The 24075-nt window shown below is 44.2% G+C and overlaps 2 protein-coding genes across 8 annotated transcripts in view; one reads left to right on the top strand and one right to left on the bottom strand.

Annotated features, from left to right (window-relative positions):
- The window catches only part of LOC143424602 (kinesin-like protein KIF13A), a 160394-nt gene that overhangs the window by 6872 nt on the left and 129447 nt on the right, over positions 1-24075 (top strand). For all 7 annotated transcript variants that reach the window (XM_076896755.1, XM_076896751.1, XM_076896750.1 and 4 more), the window contains exon 2: positions 7547-7634. In XM_076896755.1, coding sequence (XP_076752870.1) covers positions 7547-7634 — 88 coding nt within the window. The remainder of the gene's footprint in view (positions 1-7546; positions 7635-24075) is intronic.
- Mrpl41 (mitochondrial ribosomal protein L41) overlaps positions 1-24075 on the bottom strand; it is a 186772-nt gene that overhangs the window by 154924 nt on the left and 7773 nt on the right. The gene's annotated exons all lie outside the window — the stretch shown is intronic.

Below are 24075 nucleotides of genomic sequence, written 5' to 3'. Positions count from 1 at the left end.
TGTCATCTTTGCATGGCAATCTACGCGTACGATCGCTCTTGGCGCGATCAACTATTCAGACTCGACGTCGTTTCTTCCATCGATTACGTAACACGGAAGAATGGCGGGACCAACGATCGAGAACGACGAACTACCAAACGTTTTTTTCATCGACTCGACGGTGGAACGTTCGTGTCAAAAGGCTGGCATTAATGAATTTTTCGAATCGACCAACGAAGCACTCGAGCCATCGTGGAAACGAAAAGCTGTGGACTTTTATTAAATCGTTTTTCGCGTGTCCCGACACCACCTTGACCCGTTTAGCCTCGATGATCATCGAGAGAAGCGGGGCTCGCTTCGAGAGTCAAAGATCGAAGTTCTTCCTCGGTTAAGGGATGAAGAGCTGTGAAAAATAATTTCTTTGATACCCTCTGCGCGATCTTTTCGATGCTACGATAAGAAAAAACACGAGAGTTGCTGTGATTTTCTTCTGTGATTTTTTCTTGGTTATTCGCGAAGAAAGTGAAATAGTGGAACAAGTTTTATTACAGTGAGCGACGCGTGCCTTGGCGTCGTGCGAAGAATTATAATGAGGTCGCGAAATTATTTATGATTACTGTTTGCAATTATTTAGAAGCCAGCTGCGGAGGTTGAGCGTGGTTTCGAGCGTGGAGAATTGTAGAAAAGAACGTGGACTGTTTTCATCTGGTAGGGGTGGTTGGTTGAGGCTTTGGTGCATGTTTCAAGCGATTAGAGTTCTACCTTGGAAATCTCTCGATAGAGATTTCCTTTTCTCGTTTGGTTCGTTCATTTCGGCTCATTAAAGGTCAAAACGTTGTAGGTGGCGAGTTCAAAGAAAACTTTATTACCACTCTCGTGTTCTATATTTGAAGAGAATGCCAAAGATCGAAGGGAACGATCTCTGCTCGTCGAGAGACACCAGCTGGAACTGGTGCGAGTTTTCAACCCTTTGTCGTGTAGTTTTCATTCGTTCTTCTGGACTAACACTGTTCGAAATATTATTTAAATGATTTAAAATAAAATTAATTTTGTATCGAAACATTGAGAGTATTTCTTTTTTGGATAATCGCGCGTCGATAGAAAAATCGATGGCTTCGAGCAAGCGATCTATCGTAGAAATAGGTAAACTGTCTGTTCAATTCGTCATTTTGATGGATTCGGTTGTTGGGCGCTGGTAATGGTAAAAATTGCACGAGAACGATTCCGTTTTCATAAGGTACGTGCTCGATGCAACGTGATGAATCGAGGCTGGTGACGGCGTTTAATTAAAAACTAATCTGCCCTTGCTGGAATTTTCCCTCCCGCGGGGCGTTCTTTAGAATTCCTCCCGGGGATTGTTACGAGCTTGGTGAATAAATGGAATATTTATGAGCGAAATGAATTTTTTTTTCATGCTGTACAATGGCCAGAATGTCCTGCAGAATTTAACATAGAAAATATGGGACGCTTAAGCTCCAAATACACGACTCTTTCGAAAATAATAAAAGCAATTGGATAAACTAACACGAGCCTCTCTGAAAAGAACTCTTTTACCTCTGGAAATATTTCCAGCAATATATCCCGAAAATAATACAAAATTACATTGAAGACTCGAACTATTTTATCTAACTAATTCTATTATTAACAGTAAATATATGAATTTTTCGTATCGTGCTCATTATCGATATTTCTGCGAACAACGATGACAAGAAAGGAAAAAACAGGATTTTCAATTGCGAGGAAACTGACGAGCTCAGTTTAAGCACACGCGAGAATGCTTTCCATCGAAGGGCGTCGTTTTATTAACAATATAAACGCGATGAAAACAGCGGGCTCTTTGCTCTAACGTACAAACACGGTCCCGTTCTAGCGGCAGCAATTTTATTTCCATCCGCGCGTGTGTACGCGGCTGTTTAAACAAAGAGCAACACGGCCGCTCGCGAAAGAAAACCGCGGGTTCCCGCTGTAACCGTGCGCTTATATGCAGGCCAGAGAGGAATCGGTGACTCCACTTTATCTTGCGCACACGTACATGCACCTGCACGCTTTTCGCCCAGCAAGGTTTGCCCTTTCAACAGAGAACATTTATTTATTCCGTGCACGACCCTTTTTTCCCCCATCGAACGAGGAAAATTGAAGAAAGCGGTCGCGGCGGTTTCCGCTTTTACCGCGCGTACCTTTCGAGGATGCATTTACATAAACATCTTTAAAATAACGCGCACCGTTTTTTTGTGCTCGAGGAAGTCGATTAAAAAGGCCACTCGAGGGCTTCTTCGAGCTTTAAAATGGAGCAGGGTGAACACTTCCGTTACGGTAGAACGTTATTTTATTGGAGAGTTATTTTTTAACGCGATGTAGAAATTAAATTATTTAAGAGTACTAAAATTATACGTTTTGTACGTTAATATATATTTTAGAATATGTTTGTAATACGAGGCGAGGTAAAAATGGTAAATTAATTCCACGAGGATGGTCCATTTAATTATTCGGAAATTTTTACCGAATATTGACCCTCAAATATCTGGTCGTGTTAACGCAAGCCGAAAACCAGCTCCAGGCACCTGTCTACCTGGTCCAGCAGCTGGATTGCAAAGAAAACGAAAACAATATTTGCTTGGGTACGCTCCCGTGGCCTGTTCGAGCCGAGATTTCCATGGTCCCTCAGAAAATGGCAAACAGTTCGATCAGGTAGAAGCCCATACTGTTCACTGATCACTGAAGAATATTTTTTGGTCTCGCTTAAAAAAAGAGAAACAATGAAACAATTCCATCGTGTTTTTACATTAGATACGAAGGTTAACATTTATCAGAATGATTATCAAAGAGAGAAGTATTCTTAGTAAACAGGATGGACTTTCAGATATTTCGATCAAATTCAAGTTATCTAATTCGATAATCCACGGCATAGATAGCCACTGTTCGCCAACTAATAAATCAACCCCTTCGTTCAGCCTCATTAAACCTTCTCATCGTTCGTTACCATTATTATGATAATTATTCCATTCTTCAGAATTCGACGCGTGGAATCGCGACTGTCATCGATGATTGCATTCGAACGATCGCATCTATCGATCACCCTTAAAATCTAGATCAAGAGCGTTCAGCGATCGATCTGGGACGAGTCTCCACGTCAGGGGCCAATTAATACGTTCCATTAGTTCCTGCGTTCAATTTTCATTAGCCGTTCGTCGGTTCCTTCCTCGCCTCGCTTCGTGTATACACATTCCGCTCGGCCTCGAAGGAACGAGACGCGACAAAAGCGAGCGGGAAGCTTTCTTCAATTAATTAAAGCACGGGGTTGCAGAGGGTGGATTCTTCGTTCGTCTCGTTCACAGTTTCGTCGAACGCTGAAATTCTCCCTTACGTTCTTTTATTTTTTTTCTTCGCAATTTTTCCATCGATTACTTTGCTTTTTCTTTTTTTTTTTTTTTTTCTTTCGTGCTTCCCTCACTGACCGAGATATTTCTCGAGGTTGCAACCTAATTAAACGACGTAAGTAATCTTGTTAAATTGTGAAACGTTAACGACGTGCAGACGAAGGGGGGCGAAGGAAATTAGTAGGCGAGCTTCTCTCCTCTCCTTTTTTCGCTGCTAGTTTTATGGCTCGCGTTTGCGGGTGGATGGAATTTTCTCGAGAATTTACCGGATACTCCGTTGGTTTTAATCGCGCGTGGCGATTATTTCGGCTGGTGTAACGATGATGTTTCTTTCGGTAGAAATTTCGCTGGCAGAAGTACGATTTTTATTTTCCACCCTCGCGGTTAATTCTTTTCGCTTCCTCCGTGCTTCGAATAGCGAAAGGATTGCGTCTGGTTCGAGTTACGGAAATTGTTATCATAGAAATATAGTGTTAGTTCGTAAAAACCGCAGTATACAAACTAAAGTGAAGGCAAGATTAAATTGAACGTAGGATAAGATAGAAAAATACTATAATACGTCGCGTATTGTCAGCGAAGAGAACGATATTCACGGAAAATTCCCAGTGACTCATCCTTATCTCATTGAACATTGGAAACAGAGAAAAGTGGCTCGATAAAATTTTCATCGCTCGAACGGTTATCATCCTTCTTTTTTTTTTTCTTTATCTTGCCTCGCGCGATAAAACAATTATGTCCCATTCATCGTCTCAATTATTCCTCGTACCATATATTAACCAAGGCTTAATCAGATTTTCCCATATGAATCGTTAAACAACTAAATACCTAAACATACACAGTACACCATATAATAATTATTCGTAAAAGATTGGAGATCGCGAGGTCCTCAGAGGCAGTTACAGACGCACAGGGTGCAAAGGGTGCAGAGGGTGCTATACATTAGTCAAGGCTTACTCAGATTTTTCCACATGAATCGTTAAACAATTAAATACCTAAACATACACAGGACACCATATAATAATTATTCGCAAAAGATTGGAGATCGCGAAGTCCTCAGAAGCAGTTATAGACGCTGAGGGTGCAAAGGGTGCAGAGGATGGCTCGTCTCAAGAAACTCATACTCTCCCAAAAGGATAACTGCGACGATTCACGGCAAAAAGGATTACGAATTAACAGGAATGACGCAGTTCTCGCACTGGTAGTTGCCCAGCCATTACGTACCCCCAGATAAGAAGTTTAGCGTCGTTTAGCAGCGCTGGCCGATCGTTCGTCGCGTTTTGTGTATCGACGTGATCAACGGGAACGACACGTACCTACCGTGACAAAGGCAATTAGAAGTTCCGCGACGGCATTGCCATGCGTGGACACGCTCGATAAATCGTCGTGCGACACTGCGCGCGCGCGCGCGCGCGCTCGTGCGTGAACCTGGCTGAATGAACGCGGAGGAGAATGTCAATGGACGGGGTGGGCGTATGTTGCGTGATGACGTTGCCTGATGGAATTGCGTTGATTCTCGATTTGTTAACGCTGGCTACTGTGATGCGAAAAACCCACTGTCGTGCTGTTTCCCTTAATTTTTCTTCAGGCGAAAGTGTCACGATATTTCCACCCTTGCGTTCGTCGAATTTATGAAACGCGGGAGAATTAGTTGGTTAGTAGTTGGTTTGTAGCAAGGATATCGAACGAAATAAAGTCGTACTAATTTTCACGAGTTCGCAGTGATGAGTCATTCGCAAGTTTTCTTGACATTGGCTTCTTATTGGTTTGACACTGGACTCGTTATCTGTAACGTCACACGTGTATAACCGTTGATAACGAGCTTGTTAGTATCGAAGTTTTTATGGTAATGTTTTCGTTGAATTTTTGGCAACTTTGTATAGAGAAAGTATTAATGTAACATTATATATATTGTAGTATTTATATGGTAATTAATTACGTCCAAATTTATTCATCTCCTAATAATGACTTTGTATGAGTAACTATAAAAATTTGTTACCAGCCAACGTAACAGTCTGCGAATAATTATTTATCGCCCCTAATAACGTACACGGGGGTTATTTAATGGTGGTCGAAATTTATTAGACTGTAATTATTTTATGGTAATGAGATGTATGAAGAGGGTGGTTTCGAGCATATGGCGGGAAGACCTGCTGTTTCGAGCGGGTTCAAATTTGCATGTTGGCCATTACAGCTTATGGAGATTCTGTACTTTTACAGAGATTCAATTTCCAAGAGCCATCCATATCTCGCGAAGAAATACGCGTAAAGAATGCTCGTCTTCCATTTTCTTCTTTTTCTTCCAACAAATCGATGTGTACGCCTCCACTGTCGCAATTTCTAACGTTAAAGCCGATCGCAGCTGCGTTTTACTTCTAATCCCTCGACCTCGACGGAAGTTTTACCAGTTTTGGGAAAAGGAAGTTTCGAAAGGGCTCGAGGCGGGGTGGAAAAACGATTCACCGTGGCTCGAGGCGCATCGAGCCATGAATGAACGCACACGGCCACGGTATCGATCCGATCAGGCTGAGGCGAGCCAGCGATACGCGTTTGAATAAAGAGTGCCAGGCCAGGCGAGGGCTGGTCGATCGTTCAGTATGGATTTGCCACCTTACGCGATTACGTATGCCCACGTAGGTGAATGTTATGAGCGTTATGCCTCGTGGTTGTCATAAGACGTTGCCTCGTGCACGGCTTCCTCTCTTGCAGTGGCCTTCTCGCCCTTCGTTTTGTCTCTTCGTGTAATCCTATCGATCATCCTGCTCGTCTGCATCTTCTGCTTCACCCTATTCCTCTATTAACTTCAGAATTTTCCAACAAACTTATCACGCTCTTTTCGATATCGACGAACCTTTACTCTTTTTTATACTCCTTTGATTACTAAGAAACATCTGATAGAAATTTATTACGAATACTTCGATACATATGCAACGTTTTTCTTGTTAAAAGTTGCGAACGAAGCATAGATTCTTCCACGAAACGCATCGTAAAAACGGAAACTAAAATTCCTTCCTGAGGAAACTACCCCTTCCAGTAGAAGGGAACGAAAGAGACGAAGACTGAAGAAAGAGAAGAAATCGTGGGCCATAAAAGTGGCCTTCGCCCAGAAATCGCTGCCCATAATTGCTGCGACGCTTTCGCCAACTCGATTTTCCACCCCCTACGAAACCACCCTAATACGCGACGCGCGTGTACACGGCGGGAACCGAGCCGTGTAAAAGCGCCCTGTCTCCAGACGTATCGATCGGATATCGAGCAGCCAGTCCGGTTTGTTTGAACAACGGGAGCGCGAATGTTTACTCGCGAAACTGTCGTCGCGTGATACGATTACCCATGGATGTAACGAGCGTTACGGTACACCGTAGGAACATATTACGAGGTGTATTACGGCTTCCTTCCCGTGCTCCCTTGCTGGCTCGCCCGTTTTCTTCGCTGGTTTAGTCAACCCTCGCGTTGGGTCAATCCCTGGATGAACACGCGAGATGAAATTCTCGTCACGCTCGGCTCGTCGCGTGTTCGCGTTGGGTTCTAACGCGTGAAATATCCGCTTCCTGCGGTTCTCGCTGACACGCCTCTGTTTCGGTGCGCTGACGGACGTTCACGCGTTACCTTTCGAATTGTTCGCGACTCTTCGTGTTTAGCAGATATGAAATTTCTTTTTTAAGTAATGGAAGAATCGCTTCGAGGTACGAGCTAATATTTTTTAAGCTTGTTGCGCTGGTTTCGTCTTGAGAAGTTTGTATTTTTCCAGATGAGGAAAATAAGGGTTGTTTTTTCGTTATTTTAATTCTAATGATTTATTTTTTTAAATATTGGTAAGTGTGTTTATACGTATTCCTCGAAGTGATGTTAAATATTGTTTTAGAATTTTCGTCTTCATATGCTGAATATTCTTCTGAGAGAGTTTTTTGAATATAAGGACACGTGAGAAAGACGCATGAAGACAAAAGATCGCTAAAATGCTGGCAAATGTTCGAACAGATGTTTCGCATGTGATCTCGTGGAAATATGCGCGATTAATCATTTCGCGTTGCGATGTGTCGCAATTTTCAAACCTGTCCACAGACCCCAGCGACGATGTCTTCCAATTTTCTTTTACCGCGAGTCACCTCGCGTTTCACACATCTGAAATCCCAACAGCACACGTCCGCAATTTCCGCGGCAGCTCAATTAACTTGGCTTCACTTTTACAGAGCTGGAACTCGGTACACAATGCGTCGTAGAAATGTCCGGACAGCAGACCATCCTGCAGCATCCCACCACGATGGACAAGATCGAACGGTGAGTAATCTGGCCCAGAACTTGTTCTCCAAATTTTTCCACGCGTTACACACGTTTAATGCAACCATCCGTCTGCGTTACTTAGCTGGATTTTTCAAAATTCGACAGAGTAACGCGTCTCGTGAGAGTCGAACGAGATGGAAATTTTCATGTCGCAGCCACTCGTGTTGAAAAGATGGCGATTTTTATTTTTCTTTTATTTATTATACGTTCCACGAATAAATGAAATGTAAGGTATTTAAACGAATAATTGGAGAAATGAAAAATGAGCTTCGAAATTCGTTATTTTCAGATTACGATTAACGAAACGTTTGGCAATTACCGTTTTGCGAGACGTACGTTATCGACATATAATTATAAATGTGTACGAATATCGTCGTAGGTGGATTATACTGAAATGTGAATTTATTCGAAATTGTAGGCGAACTGTTGATAGCCTCGATTATACTGACAGAAATTTCGTTCGTAATTAGTCTTATCGTTGTTACGCGTAATACTGTTGTTATTTCTGTCGAGACAGCGGGAGGATTTTAAAGTCTGCGATATCAAATTTATCCGAGCTTGATTCGATTTGGGTGAATTTTTCCAACAAAATTTATCGGAAACATTATCGTTTAACGGTTGACAAAGTGTTATTTACTCGTCAAAATTCGAGGTGGATTAAATCATGTTTTTCCGTCTCTCTGTCGTCTTTCCCTTTTTTTAATTGAAACTTCTGCTCCGAGCGTGCAAATACGTGCATGTAGATAAACGCAGCGAGTCGAAAACCGTCGATGACATATTCAGCTGCACGTTATGGTCTATCAAGCTGTGATAGCGAAGTTTTCCCGGGTTTCCATCAGTCCTCGATCGTTCGTGTTTCGAGGCTCGTTCGACGTTTCACGGATATTAGTAATGCCACTCATCGCGAAGAGATACGAGTGCACTTGGTACGCTAATGAGAACTTGAGCGCAGTCCTGGAGTTATCTAACGAAAATCCAGATTTCACCGTGGAAATCACAGTCGATCCTCGACTGTCTCATTAAGTGACGATCGACGCTTCGAGTGTAGAAAAATGTGCCCTCTTACATCATCGTGATAAAAAGATTAGAATCTTATTAATCCTTTAATTTCCTCAACACGCGTTTACTATTTTATCTCGTATCTATATTCTCACGTAACATTGTATCACAATTAAGTCGCTAGCCAGCCTTTAATTCCTCTTTGTATTACTTCATCAAAAATGAAGAATTGTAAATGTAGAAATCGCAACAGCTGATAATAAAGCAGTTTACGTCTCCTGAGGAATTCCATTCGAACTAATACTTCTTGAAATCACTGAGTGGCGTCAACAACTGTGACATCATTTACAATTATCCTTTGTGAACTCTGCTCACCCACGTCTTTTTCAAGTCAACCATTCCTCTCAGAAACATTATCAAAGTATTTCCATTCTGAGAAGAGATTCAATAGCACAGACTGGCTTATTAGAAAGAATAAGATGCGCTCTTCTACTTCCGCTTTAATCGCGTAATCGCGAAGCACCAAGTTCCTCGATGGAGTAACCAGAATCAGAGTGGTTGCAGAAGAACGCTGTGGGCGCAGCCATCGCGGAGTTCCATCGTCAACCCTCGTTAATCGTCCCAGCGCAGCCCCAAGAATTTCAAATTTCTGCGAGAGGCGCATGCATATATTCGCGGCTCTTAAACGCGAGCGGCGTCGTCGTAAATTTTGTTTTCGCCTGGCATCTCCAACGCAGATGACGCCTGCACAGCTCTCACAGTTGTTTTCGCGAAAAACCCCCGAACGAGGCGTCCTCGAACGATCCCTCGCGGCACAGGGCGGAAGGTGCGTTTGACGAGAGGGTTCGAGAGTCGACGACGTCGAGGGGATCGATAGAAGCTCGCGTGTACGGACGCTGCAAAAACGGTTTCGTACTCTCTGGGTGATCTGTGCCCCTCGTTGCATTACGAGTCGCATCATCGCGCGTTACATAAAATGTTTACACCGACACGAGATCAATAGCTGCCATCTGCAACGCCTGTGTGCGTTTATTCCAAATTGAATTCAGATTATCGAGGAAAATGACCAAAATTAAGAACGAATTTGAGAAGACTTGCGATACGTTGGAAGTAGCTTCGACTTTGAAAGCAGAAAATTGCATTTGACGGGAGGAGAACGACATTTAAAAACACTTGTGGTGTGCGTGCATTGTGTACATGCTAAATTATACAGGCAGCAGCAATGCGTGATAAAAATCCTGCGTAATTACACGTTGCACCCTCGATGAGGCTTTATCCAAGCGATCTTTAATGGTTTCGCTTGTTCTTTACGATCCACGCACTTTTAACGCGAAATATACCGTTTTACGTTGTCAGATTGTTCAAGAACTTTGTGGAGGATGTAATTAAGGTGTAACGAAGTAATCAAGAGGTTGAAACGGGTTCAACGCGATCGAATCAGGGTTATGGATCCCCAGAGACGTAACGCGGGAAAATTTTACAAGACTTCCCCGTTTTGTCTCGCCCCTATCGAACTTGGACGATGGTTACTGCATAATTGAGGGATCCTCGGGGCTACTGTTCACATTCGACGTGATGTACCAACGTATCAGCTCGAAGCTAGTCGAATTATTCAACGCATCGACACATTTTGGAACGACGATTCTGTAGCCAATAGACGAAAGACCAAATCGAGCGTTGCTGCGAAAGTAAAAATTGATTGGCGTCAAAAATGTTTGCACAAGTATAACCTTCCAATTTTTTCATATCTTCATCGATTAAAAATTGCTAGAAGAATTTATAATCGCGAAACAAAATTTCTTTGATCCTTTCTGATGTTTAATTATCATCAGGGACACCCCGTCAGCGGAGAACAGAATTGGAGAACAACTATTCTGTAGCCAATAGGCGAATATAGTATAATTTTCCAATTTTTTCATATCTTCATCAATTGAGAATTGCTGGAAGAATTTATAATCGCGAAACAAAATATCTTCGATCCATTCTGATGTTTAATCATCATCCAGGAAACCCAGTCAGCGGAGAACAGAATTGGAGAACGACAATTCTGTAGCCAATAGGCGAAAGATCAAATCGAGCGTTGCTGCGAAAGTAAAAATTGATTGGTGTCAAAAAGGTTTGCACAAGCATAACCTTCCAATTTTTTCATATCTTCATCGATCGAAAATTGCTGGAATAATTTATCGTCGCGAAATGAACTTCTTCGATCCATTCTAATGTTGAATCATCATCAACGAAACCCAGTGAACGTAGAACAGAATCAAGCACGATTCTCGTGCGAGCACAGCGGCGGAAAAGAGTAGAGGCAAACTGTTTTCCCAACGTAACCACCGAAAAGCAGAAAGGAAACGGAAATGAAAGGCTCTGCCCTCCCACGGTGTACACAGAATCACGAGCCCCCGAAGCGGGTGGTCCTTTCCAGCGTCGTTTCACGTCGACGCGTTATCTACGACCCCTCGCCCGTTTCCGCTTCGAACTTCGCCGCGTTGCGAACTTTTGCGAAACGCGGCGGACGCGCGTGCACGCCGCTCCGCTCGTCCCACTTTCCGCGAGATTCGAGCGGACGTCGCGGCCGTGAATCTCGCTGGAAATTTATACAGAGTTACAGAACAGAAAGCAGTTACGTGGCCAGATCGAAAGAAGGCAGCGAGGCGAGGGGGGGGGGCGAAGCGAGGAAACGCGAGCGTTAACGCTGGCGCTCGCGGCTCGCTCGTTCCTGATTACTCACGGTTAATTATTCCAGGTTGGAAATTACGGGCGCGGCTGCTGGTGGGTGGGCTCGCACGCGCGAGAACGCGTCCACCGCGCGACTTTAAATACGATTAAACCGGCGGCTAGAAAAACAGCCGGCATAATTATCAGTCCGCGCGTGCACCCGCTCATTACTGCGAGGCCTTGCATAGTAACGAGCCAGCTGATCAAGTTCAACAGCGTCTCGACGTGTCTATCGACGAAATTCTTCGCTTCTGAATAGATCGTGTCGTTGCTGGATTATTGTCGGGTCGATGTGTAATTAAGTTTGACTTTCGAGGCTGGGGTAGTCATGTTCTGTTTGGATATGGATAACACTGATTTATTAGTCATTAGAATTTTGATAGGATGACAGAGTTTGGACGTCGAAGGTGGCTCGAGATATTTTACGAAATTAAGAAAGTTGAATCGAAGAAGTTCGATTGGATTGATGAATAAGTAGGATTGCCCATCGGAGATGGGACTTTGATGAGTTCTCATCGATCCAAGGATTATCGAAAGAGCATCGAAAGGATGTGAGGAGGATATTCGACGAACGGATGAAACAAAGATTCTACTTTTTCCTTCTAAAGAACGTTTCTTAATGACGAGTTTCCTTTGCGTTTAACGAAACTCGTCTGAGTCGTTGAAATTTTCTTTTCCACGTCGATTTCCTGGAAAACAAGGAACCAGGAAGACCAATTGAACGTCCAATTCTGTCTTCCTAACGAAGAAATCTGTATTGACCAGACTTTTCTTTGTACCTTCGTCTCTGTTTGTTTGCTTTCGCGAGAGAAGTTACCGATTCGTTAGACCAACCTCTCTCGAGACGACCAATTTTCTTTCTATCGCGACGAGTTCGAACGGAAACGCTGGTACTCTTTGGTGAGGGACGTTCGCGAGTCCATTGATTTCCGTTCTGTCTTCGATTCGATCGTGGATTCGCTCGATTTCTGGCCTGTACCATTGGCTGATCGTTTCAAACGCGAGATCAGCTGGTGATAACCAGGCCACTAAACGGTTCCACGGGCATTCATAAATTATGGAGCACGCATGACCTATCCGCGTTGACGTTTCGGATCTGGCACGTGTCGAGGGTAATCGAGCGGCGGATAAAATTTCCCGAACTGGGTTACCGTGTCGAACCACCGAGGGCTTTCGATTCCCGTTCCTGAAATCGAACCTTTCTGCTCGTCGATGATTTAATTTCACGTCGCTCGAGTCTCGACAGTAGCTGTGCAACGAACGTCTTCTTTGGTTGATCAAAAATTTCACATTCGTTCTCTCAATTCTACTGCAATCAACTTCTGCACTCTGTTCATTTATTTCATTTTCAGTTACTCCATGTAGGATACATTGAGAGTTCCATGCTTCTCAAAATTGAAAATTAGGAAATGGGATAGTTGAAATTAATTATAGGTAAGATTGTAGATTTTGTTCGTTGATGATTTAATTATACGTCGTTCGAGTCTCGACAGTAGCTGTGCAACGAACGTCTTCTTTGGTTGATCAAAAATTTCACATCCAGTCTCTCAATTCTGCTGCAATTAACTTCTGCACTCTGTTCATCAGTTTGATTTTCAGTTACTCCACGTAGGAAACATTGAGAGTTCCATGCTTCTCAAAATAGGAAATTACAAAATTAGACAGTGGAAATTAATTATAAGTACGATCGTAGAAAGACGAGGGTTTCGCATGGGGATTTAGGTCACGTTATCGAGAGCACGAGTTTAACAGTCCGTCAAAAGATGCAATTTACTGTTTTGTTAACGATCGAGCAGATTGCCGGAGGACGCTCCGATTGAAATGTCCCCTCTCTCTCTACCATGACCATCGATTAGCCCCTGAACTCGTCCACCAACTTTTACGGATCCATTCGTGTCACGGACGATTCCCTTGTTTTCCATGCCGCGAAACCAGGAATTTTGCACATCCATGCCAGGAATTTTTGCACATCCTCCGTTCCCATTTTTCTGATGCCTCCTTTGCCACTCTGTTACGCATAAAGTCACGCATAAATCCGTCTCGCGAGTTTCTAGGGTAACGCATAAAATCGAGACAGCCTCGCCTCGAGTTTTCCAAGTCTTTCGAACGAGCATTTTCATTCAACCATTCGCGAAGAGAAAACGTACGATCGATTGTTGCATCTTGCTCGAACGCATCATTAGGGATTTCGTTTCCAACTGAATCAATTTATATACACAATTTGCATTATGCTGAAGCATTGTGCAGTTAAAAGGAAGATTATACGGTGCACAATGCGCGTTTAGAATTGTTTGGATTTCAAATACAGGGATATCATTGTAAATAGATATTCGTTCAGTATAGCTTAACTCTGCGTGAACAAAATCATGGACAATTAGATATTAAGGTTAATTAGAAATCGGGTCAATGGCTTAGCTGTACGTGTAACTAGGATGTAAATACTTAGGAATCGTGGAACAGTTCTAGTACGAGAGAATTTCTAACAATGTCCATTATCTCTTGTAAGGTTTATGAATATTTAGTATTATTTAATAAGCAGTAATCAATCGTTCGTCACTTTAGCATCGATAAACAAAATCGATCGTCCTGAATGTTCAATTTCTGGCACTGTCCAAACTCCTTATCAATTAGCGATTTAATAGCAGGTAACTTTCCTGCCAGTTTCCTTCCACGATACGCTCGTAATCAGTCTCACTTTCGTTCGAGCAGGAAAAACGAGCGCGTTTAAGGCTCGCGCAACAAGCCAACTTTGTTTTCACCCGGCTGGCGAGCTGTTTCGCAACAGTTACCCGCGATTAATTGCGATCGGGCAAGAAGAACGGCGCGGGAAATGAACGAAGTTCGAAAAGAAATCCAATTTCCCATTTTTTCACCAAGCATACGTCCCTCTGCCATTTTCTATCGCTCTTGTTTCGCGAACTCTTCGCTGGTCGCGTCGATCCTCGCTCGTTAACGTTCTCAATTACGCAAGCGGACTCTTTCGCCTGGGGTTTCCACGTACGATAAAAATCTTCCTCGAAGGCTACACTTTCTGACTCACTTCCGTGCATACTTTTCGCCTCTTTCAAAAATGTTGCCAAACTCTAGTCGTTACGTAACAGTGGATGGATGCGTTTTGTAATGCGGGTAAACGCGATGCTTCTGTGGCTCGTTGCACGCGTTGCACTTCGCGTTGTGGGTGTTAACAGTTGGCAAATTCGATTGCTCAGCTGAGTACCACTCGCAACGCCCGTTTCAAGTCGACCAGGGTGAGTCAGCCGCGGTTACTCGCGATTACCGCTCGTTGCGCGAAGCAAAAGTTGCACGATTTGCGAATGGTACCAGGTCACGCAGGAGCGACGCAGCGATGGACACGTTCACGATGCACACATCGTCGCAATCAACTAAACAACAGTCAGACAGAGTATCTACAGGACATTCAATACGGAACATATAAGTCAGAGGGTGAAACTAGAAAGTTTGCAGTGTCGATGCTCGTCGAGCGAGCCTCGAAGTCGCCTCTAATCCATATTTACACCCAAGCGACGCTGACTAACTGGCCAGCCATTCAGCGTTCGCCTGTGCCAATAAATAAACGTTCTTTGTTGAAAACGACCGTGCTGTTCGCGCGAGTTTTTCCCGCTGAAACGCCACAAAGCGCTTTTGCTTTCCGGATGGTATCTCGCTCGATGTACGAGCTCGTTGTGACTCATTCGCCTCAGACTGTGCTCGATGGAAAAAAAAAGAAACCCGCCTTTTCCCGTGTCTTACGACTCGCGACTGGCGACCAACACGTGCGCCAAGTCGATTACACGGGTGTTTCCACGAGTATGCGTGTTCACGCCCACGCGTACGCGACGGTGGAGCGAAATTACCAGCTGGAAACGCGTTTTCGCTGGACCTGGTAGCACTTGAAAATATCCGCGACGCTCGAGTGCTCCCCAGAGGCGCCATTGCGCCCGTGCGGGTGGATTCCACCCCTCAGCCACGAATATCCGACGTTTTTTCGGACCCTCGTACCAGAGTACTCATATTTCGTCCGTGGTACACGCCAGGAAACGATGTAACGCGGCGCTGTGTTTGTGGTAGACACGCGGACGATGCTTGGATACTGGATTTTTTGGATGCTGTCGTCAGACCTTTAGTGGATCTTGGGTTCTCTACGCGCGGTTAGTTTTATCGATTGTGCGCTCGCAAATGCGACTCTTGCAGAGAGAATCGTTTCACTTTATTTAGACAGAAATATTAAATAAATGCGAAACTGACAAGGCTTCGCGTTCTTCACCCTACCCCCTTCCAATTTCCTAATTAATTACCACATATGTACGTATATGTTCGTTTACAATTCATTGAATCAATCTAACTTCGAAGCGAGGCAAGCATTAAATGGACAGAGAAATTCGAATCTTTGACGGACCATCTCTCGATCTTCAGATAACGCAATCATCCATCGACGTTTACCCACGTAATTCGAACTACTTTGCGCCACGATCCGCCATTTACATGGCTCCTCTCAGCTTCTGCTCGCAGCTCGACGAGCTCGTCGTTTATCGTCGCGTTCGAGGCGACGTGGACGCGAATGGTGCCCCTCGTGTGCGCGATAACTGCGCGGACGTTGCCAATAACGAGGGGGTTTTATTGCGCCACTGTCCAAGGAGCCGATGGGGAGCCAGCGAATTCTTCTGGCGGGACCATAAAATCGGCGAGAGGGTCGACGAGGGCGGTTCTCCAACGGGGCTCGCGCGGCGCAATAAACGCGCCGCGACTGGAAACCGTGCCAGAGGGTGTTTTCAGGGGGTAGCGCGCGCGCTCCGTCGCGTCCATTTTGTTTCCCATCCGCTCTACCCGGGATTAACCGGTGTTATTAGTTTCCCTGGTTCGCTGTGACGTTTGCCTCGCGTAAATAGAAACAGACGGTGGGTTCGAGTGCCGTAAAGCGACGTCTACGACGGATATTAGACGGAGAGACTTGTACGAGCGTCGAACAACTATTTCGAGTCGTTAACTGTGGTCTTGGTAACTCAGGGTTGGCAGGTAACGACGAATGGCGTTGTAACATGTTTCTGACGGAGTTTTAACAGGCGAGGAAGCTTTTTAGAGATTTTTGTAAGCTGGTCGATTAATAAGGTCTGAGTCGTGAGGGCTAAGAGAGAGAGAAGGATCGCTAAACCTAATCCTGCCTGCTCCAAGTCTTTCAATTAGCAGTAACTGATTCGTGAGAGGAAAAGAGCGAAGATACGTCGTTTGAGGAACGTAATCAGGTAATTTAATGCATTCTGCGGAACGCAAGGGAGGGAAGTGGTCAGGGAGTTGAAAATTCGAAGTTAATTAAATGGTCCCTGTGGAGGTTTGGGAGGAAACCAGTGAGATCGATTCAGGAAGTTAAAAAGAGGAAGACGTTGATAAAAGAACAGAGACAGAGAGAGAAAGAGGAAACGAGATAGAGTAACGTGCACGCGAATGCTAATTACAAGATTAATTATTGCGAATCAAGTCTACGTCTAGACTTAAGACTCAATCGTGATACATATGATAATAGTAATGACGAATTCACTGTGCTATGCTCATTTTTACGTCACGTGAGCGATATTTAAATTTCAAATGCTCGAGCATTTAAATTTATGGTATGTAAAAATGAAAGTAATACGTAGAAGGCAGAGTCATAGGAATTTAAGTAGACGTGGAACGCTATAATTTGCGATGATGATTTCCTCCGTTATATACGATGCTTATCGTGAATCTCGTTAAACGCGCAATCGATGCACTGGTTGTTAATCTCCTTTTAATAAATATTGGTGGCAAGTGACGGGAGTGTAATAAGACGCTGACGTTCGAAGGATGTCATCCTGAATATCGAGGAGCCGCATCGATGGAGACCTTCTGGGAATTACGACCACTGCACAATGGTGTATGTATAGCGGTGAGAAAACTGGATATTATGGAGAGTGAATGGTCAGGTATCGCGTCTGGTATTTATACACGATGACGCGCGCAGATCGTTGTCAATTTCGATGTCGAGAATTAACGCAACAGGATTTGGCGAATTCTAAATTCTGCCAATCGAGAATTTAAAAATCTACGAATCTAAATATAGAAGTTTGTAAATTTTGAAATACAAAGATCAGAAAACCTAGAAGCTTACAGACTTGAAAGAAAAATCTACGAATCTGTTAAATATAGAAGTTTGTAAATTTTGAAATACGAAGATTTGAAAACCTGGAAGCTTACAGACTTGAGAGCGTAAAATCAGAAAAGTCGAAGATTAAAAATTAGAATTTCACATTTTCATAGAAAGCAGTTACCAAATTCATTGAATTTCTCCGAAACCACGAGGAGTTAAACTTTCAGCGAGCGTTTCTTCTGAAGCGACATTTCTCCTTAAACTGTCCCCGGAAGAGACAATTTTCACCCCGCCAAGTATTCCGGAAAGTAAGAATTTCTTTTGCCCCTCCACGTCGCGCGACGGAAGACAAGAGAATGGCCAACGGAGTTTTAGCATCTCACCCGGGAAGAGGAATTTTCACGGGAATTGAATTGCACAACGAAGATGGACAGACATTCGCGGCGCACGCCGATTCGATTCCCAAGTTTCTACGTACAGAGGAGTTACTGGGACGTTTCAAAAGCGACAACTTTCTCCGATCATAAGTCGTGAAAGTCTCTGCTCATTGTTAATGCCTATGCTTCGAGCTGCGTATGCAACGCTTAGAGCGTCCCTGTTTCACGCTGCTCGAGCATTTCATTCGACAACTCTCGTATTATCGCCCTTTCGCTTTTTACTCGAAACGTATCCAATTTTTGCCTGCGAATTTATTACCTGCTATTAATTACGCACGAGGGACGTTCAATTAGAGATTCCGTTGAGTGGAACCGGTTTGAAGCGAGCTCGAACACGTGTTGTCTCTCTTGGTAATAAGTGATTAATGCTCTTGTGTACTCTACGGTGTCGTGCACTTCCTTCGCGCGATCGCGATCGACAGGAAGGATCGAATATCGTTTCACGTACTTTGCACATTTTCATTCTGTGTTCATTAAATTATAGTATCAAATGGTTCCTCCAAATAGCTAATATGTTAACTCGTTGATTCTATGCAACGAATAATTTTTTACAACCACTCTGAATATATTTAACGAACACTTAAAAAATTCGCAGAAAATGCTGTCGTAAGCTACTAAGCACGGTGCTCAGAAAACAAAAGTCGTTTCGATACCTCGCCCACTACTCGAGTGCTGAACCAACCTTTCAACTCCATCGTTGAATCACGGTACTAAAGGAAGTATAAGTAGCTGAATCACTGCCAACGATACCAGAGCAATGTCATTTCGCATTATCCGTTACTCGAGCGCTCGAGCTCTTTTACAATCAGAACGATGAAACTTCCGAAATGTACGATCTCGACTTCCCCTTCAAGAATCGCAGGATCGAACGCTTTTACTTAACCAGTTAACTGCGTTCGACGTGTACACACATGAGTTTCTTGTCGAATAAAAATATAAAAGCCTTCTTCGTTTTACATTTTCTCGTGAAATGCATAAAATAGAAGGATTTCCCTGCAGTTGACGCGTACTCTCGTCATTGCTCTTAATTACGCGAATTGTACGCAATTTCTAAAACTAAATTTCACTGTTAACTGGTTGATCATTCGATCTCTCGCGTTATTATCGCACTCGTTCCATCCGCGTCTGTAGTTTTCCGCTCCATCTTGTCCGCCTTCGTTACTTCCGCCGCGGTAGTCGTAGAAAGGGGTACGAGCGAGGTTCTGCGACGTCGAGGTAGGAGAAAGCAGGCCACTAGGCACGGCAGAAGGGCGAGGGAGGCAGCGACGCGGGGGTGGAGGAAAGGACATGTAATGCGGGCTTTTCTCGGGTCGAGGACGAAAACTGCAAGGACCCAAGGACGAGCCTCGATCCTCTGCCCTCCTTCTCGATCTCTCCTCGTCTACTTTCCCACGATCTTCAAGCCACCCTTCACTTTTCGATTTCAGCTTCTCGACTGCATTTTTATCTTGCGTTACGGTTAATTCCACGTAACGATCACGAAAACTCTGCCAACGTCACGAATAGTTCCTCCTAGCAGATTGTAGTTCGCGTCAGGCTCGATTTTCTGGCAATTGGAGACTAGTTAGTCCTTTTTTTAGGGTCCATCGAAGTCGTCCTGTTGTCCTTTTTCTTGGTACCACAGTTTCTGAACGCGCATCGTCGAGCAAAGTTCTAGCAGAAGTCTTCGTAGACCACGACTGGCTGTTGTTAACAGGCGAAACGAGCTTACTGGCTCGATCGTTACTCGCGCGGTGCTGTTTGCCTAATTTTCGTGGGCTTTTGTTCCTCGCCGCTGTTCCGTTCCCAGTTCTATAGCTAATGAGAGTATTTGCGTGAACTCGCATTGTTCTTGGCTCGATCGTTGTGTTTGGAACACGTATTGCTAATTTTAGCAGAGTTCCCGTTGCTGGCTTGTTCTGTAGCTGATTTAAATGCCTCGAAGGGTTGAAGAAACGAGTTCAACCCTTTCTTTCACTGAAAACCGCTCTGCTCTTCTGTCATCGTAAATTTAACGTAATCGCGACTGTATTGCATTATCGATGACGATGTTCCTCGAATTGAAGCGATTGCTACAGCGAAAACGGTCCGCCCGTTTCGCATACATCCATCGCTTAAGTAAACCCCGTTTCGAACAGCTGCGAATGGTAAATTTGCTTTGGGGCTGGATGCAACGCCGGAATCCCTGTTTGCTTGGCCTTAACCCACTGCTTTATAATCGCAACTCGCAGTCCTGGCACAGATTATGGCTCCTAATACCATAAGGACGCGCGTGGTGTAAGCGCTGTAAGGAAGTTCCGTTCTAACTGCAACTGTAACGCTGGGTTACAAGACTCGCGACTACAACCAACATTACTCACAACAATTTCGTTTCCCGCGTAGCGTTAAATCTCCAACGAACATTATTCATTTCGAAAACCTCGCGTTCATAAATTCACACGAGACAAATTCTATTTACCCTCAACGCTACGTAGAAAATCCTGACTTCTCGAATTCTTCGCGTACTTGGCGAGACCAAAACTGGTCCGCGAAAAATTTCATAAAATTCCGTTGTCCTCGGAAAATAGTACGGGAGACTGCGAAACAGTTATTCGCAGCGTTCTTTGCATTATCTAAAACATTCTCCCGATACTGTTTGCATAGTTTCATACAGACGCTCGAGATTCTTTCTGTGAAATGAGTTCGCGACACTCCATCGTCCCAAGGCGAAGTACGAGATCGTCGCAGGTCTCGATGCCACCGTTCGATCGAGAAATCAGCTGCGTGTGTTTGATCGTTGAAAAGCAGAGGAGACCTCGCATCGTCCAGCAGATAAGGGGTGAAAAAGTTTATTCAAGCTACACGAGGAGTCAGTCGATTTGGTTCGCGCCAGCTCACAGGACAAGATTCCCATGGGTCAATAAAAGCCAGTCAGGAACCCTTTCGACGGAAATAACGTTTCACAGCGCGTCTGTGCGCTCTTTTTACAAGCGTACAGAGGATTGAGGTGGGTGTCCAGCTTTTCGATCGCCTTTTTGATCGTCCACGTTTCTGTTCTGCGACTGCTCGATAAATTTCTATCGTTTCTATCGTTTTTATTTTGTTTTTTATTTTTTTTAAAGTCATCCTTTGGTCGTAACTTTCCGCTCGTCAGGACGAGGGACTTGGCGAGCGTGAAACGCGACTATTTGTCTCCATAACTGTATATTAGAGTCTGTTTCGTGATTCACGTCGCTGTTCCAAGATAAATCGTCCGTTCTCGCGCAATTCGCGCGATTTTTATGGCTTACGGATTTCTATCGAGCTCAAATTTCGATCAATTTCCTTTATAAAACGCTAAATAGTTCACCCTCCATCGAAGATTCAGTTGCTTTCAAAGGTACGCTCTCTTTACTGGTTTTTAAATAGACATTCTTGGAGACCTTGGACCAGTTGCGCGTGATAATTAATTAGCGTAGTTGATCGATAATAAATTACAAAGTTGCCTCTCCTAATCTTCCCTCCTGAAATCCTCTCGATCCAACGTAATCTGCGCACAGTCGCGAAATAAATCGGTATCGCGAGTAACACCGCAAGCTTGCGAAAAACAAAGGGTATCGTTTCGATGATCGCGATGATAGAAACAGGGGTATAAAGGCAACACACTCATTGGAGCGTCATCGTTTTTGGTATCGCGCGAGGCCAGGCGCAGGGAGGATCGATGACTCCGTTTCAAAGAGGCCTGTAACGATGCCTCTGTGTTCGCCGCGCGGAGGGCTCGTCCAAGAGGGTCCCCGCGCACTTAACACGCGTGTCAAGTGGTCCCAGACGGGGCGAGAACTCGAAGAAAGTGGGGCGACGCGAGAACTCGCGTCTTCGTCCTCTTCTTCGCTGTCCACCTTTGATCCGCGTGTGTCTTTCTACTCGCCCCTGCCACCCACCCCCAGCACCCTTTTGTCCCCAGCCTCCTTTGCATACTCCAAACCCGCCATTATTCCGAGTTTTTCTCTGTCGCGGCGAAGATAAAGGAGCGAGCCGCGGGGTCAACCCCTGCGACTGTCCCATTGTCTGCTGGCGGCGGCTTCGCCATTTTTTTCTAGCTGAGGAAATTGTTCGAACGCCGCTTGAAACGCCGCTGAGCGTGTGCCAGCGGGAATTCATAATTGACGTCTTTCAAATCCTCGTTTTAAACCCTTGGTAAACTGTAATCGGGCTATTGTAATTGGGCGATCTTCCTTTTTCACTTTGGGACTGGAAATCGTTTGTATTTTCTTCTTATGTGTTCTCTTTGAGGGTTTGATTGATTTACATGCTGGTATTGGGAAGCTTTTGGTATGTAAACGGAAGCAAACGGAAGTGGATGATATCCTTCTTCGTTAAGCGAAACGCGGCTAAGCGTGTCAGTGAAAATTCATAATTAACGTCTTTCAATCCTCGTTTTAAACCCTTGGTAAACTGTAATCAGGGTATTGTAATTGTACGATTTTCTTTTTTTACTTTGGGACTGGAAATCGTTTGTATTTTTTTTTTTTTTTTTTATGGGTCTTCTTTGAGATTTTGACTGATTTACATGGTGGTATTGCGAAGCTTTTGTTGCGTAAACGGAAGCAAACGATATCCTTCTTCGTTAAGCTGGAATTTACCGTCCCTCGTCCGCGTGGTTCCTTATTTTAAGAAAAATATCCAGGTTAATTTCGACCTGTCTTAGTAACAAATGAACCCGCTTAATCTCCCGTGGTATCCTTCTTCGTTGGTCCCGAGTCGACAGCGCTGCGGTTGAAAGTTCGCGTAACGCTAAATTAACTTTCGAGAAGGAAACTTGCTGCCCAGGGTTGGGAATTTGAATCCGTTAGGAAATAAAACCGCGAGCCAACCGATTATCGAACGACTGGAAATCTTTTTAAAGAGTTTGCATTGTAATTGTCCTTGATTCTAAAATCCAAATCCACAGTGAACGCACTCAGTTTCTGTGACCAAAAAATTCACAAGCCAACCCGCGCTTCCGTGTCTGTCCATCGTAAAAAGAGTCGAAACGACGTCAAACAGGAAATTAATTAGCATTCTCAGGTACAGGAAAAAGATAATCACCATACTAACAATCCCAAGCAGGAACTTAATTAACACCCTTTAAACACGAAATAATTGCTTCTGTACACTTTCTCAACTACCGATCGCTAACTCTGCCATTACACGAAAGCAAACTGACGAAACTCGAGCTTTGATTCCCCTAACGAACACTCTGCGAGCCCCACTTTGATCCATCAACCAACCCACTTTCTTTCCACTGTTTCCTCGCCTCCGCGTTTGGTCCACGAGCCAGCCAGGTATCGAGCCAAGCGAGCCTTTTGTCTTCGATTCTTAAATCGCGCCTTGGAAAAGTGTTCTTCGCCATTGAAGTTACATCCTCGGCTTTGCAGAAGCAATGGCAGAGAAAAGCAGAAAGGGGCGGATAAAGATTGGATCTCGATTACTGTGGCCCTTCGTTCTCACCCCTCGAGTTACTATACGTGTGTGCACACGCGTGTTGGGCTTCATATTTCACGTGCTTGCTTCGTTTACCCGGTACACATAGAAACTCATACCTTCGATGTCTCATTTCGAGTTTCACGTCTCCTTCGAGCGTCCTCGCGATGTCAGCGAGCCCTTTTCTTCCTCCACACTCTGTTCCACCCTCGACCAGGACAAGCAGCAAGGGTGGTTCCTTCGTGGACAGGCTCGAAAGGGTCGACATCCATTTTTTAATTTCGCAGAGTGGGAACAGCTAATTCTTCTTATTCTACCCTCGTTGGGGTGGCTGAATGATTGGAGTCTCTTTTTAACGATCCAGCTAGCTGGTCGAGCAGGTGTGGTTTCGATTAATTGCTTTAAGTGAAGCAACACATTCAAATTTGAACAGATTTGTCTCGACCACAAATATCTTCATCGATGCAAAAACAATTTAGGGTAGATTGTCATTAACATAATGTTTAGTTTCTAGAACAGCTAATCTCCTTATTCTCCCCTCGTTGGGGTGGCCGAGTTTCTTTTTAACGATCGAGCAAGTGTGATTCGATATGGTTGCTTTAAGTGAAGCAACACATTCAAATTTGAACAGATTTGTCTCGACCACAAATATCTTCATCGATGTAAAAACAATTTGGGGTAGATTTTCATTAAGTTTAGTTTCTGAATTCTCGAATTAACATCTCAAAGGAACCTAGCGTTCCAATTTCGTCTCGCCCACGGATCTCTTCTCGAAACTGCCCCCAGT

Source organism: Xylocopa sonorina, chromosome 6, assembly GCF_050948175.1.
Source record: "Xylocopa sonorina isolate GNS202 chromosome 6, iyXylSono1_principal, whole genome shotgun sequence".
NCBI classification, from domain to species: Eukaryota; Metazoa; Arthropoda; class Insecta; order Hymenoptera; family Apidae; genus Xylocopa; species Xylocopa sonorina.
Note: the sequence above shows the minus strand (reverse complement) of the source record. Positions and strands in the feature narration are given on the sequence as shown.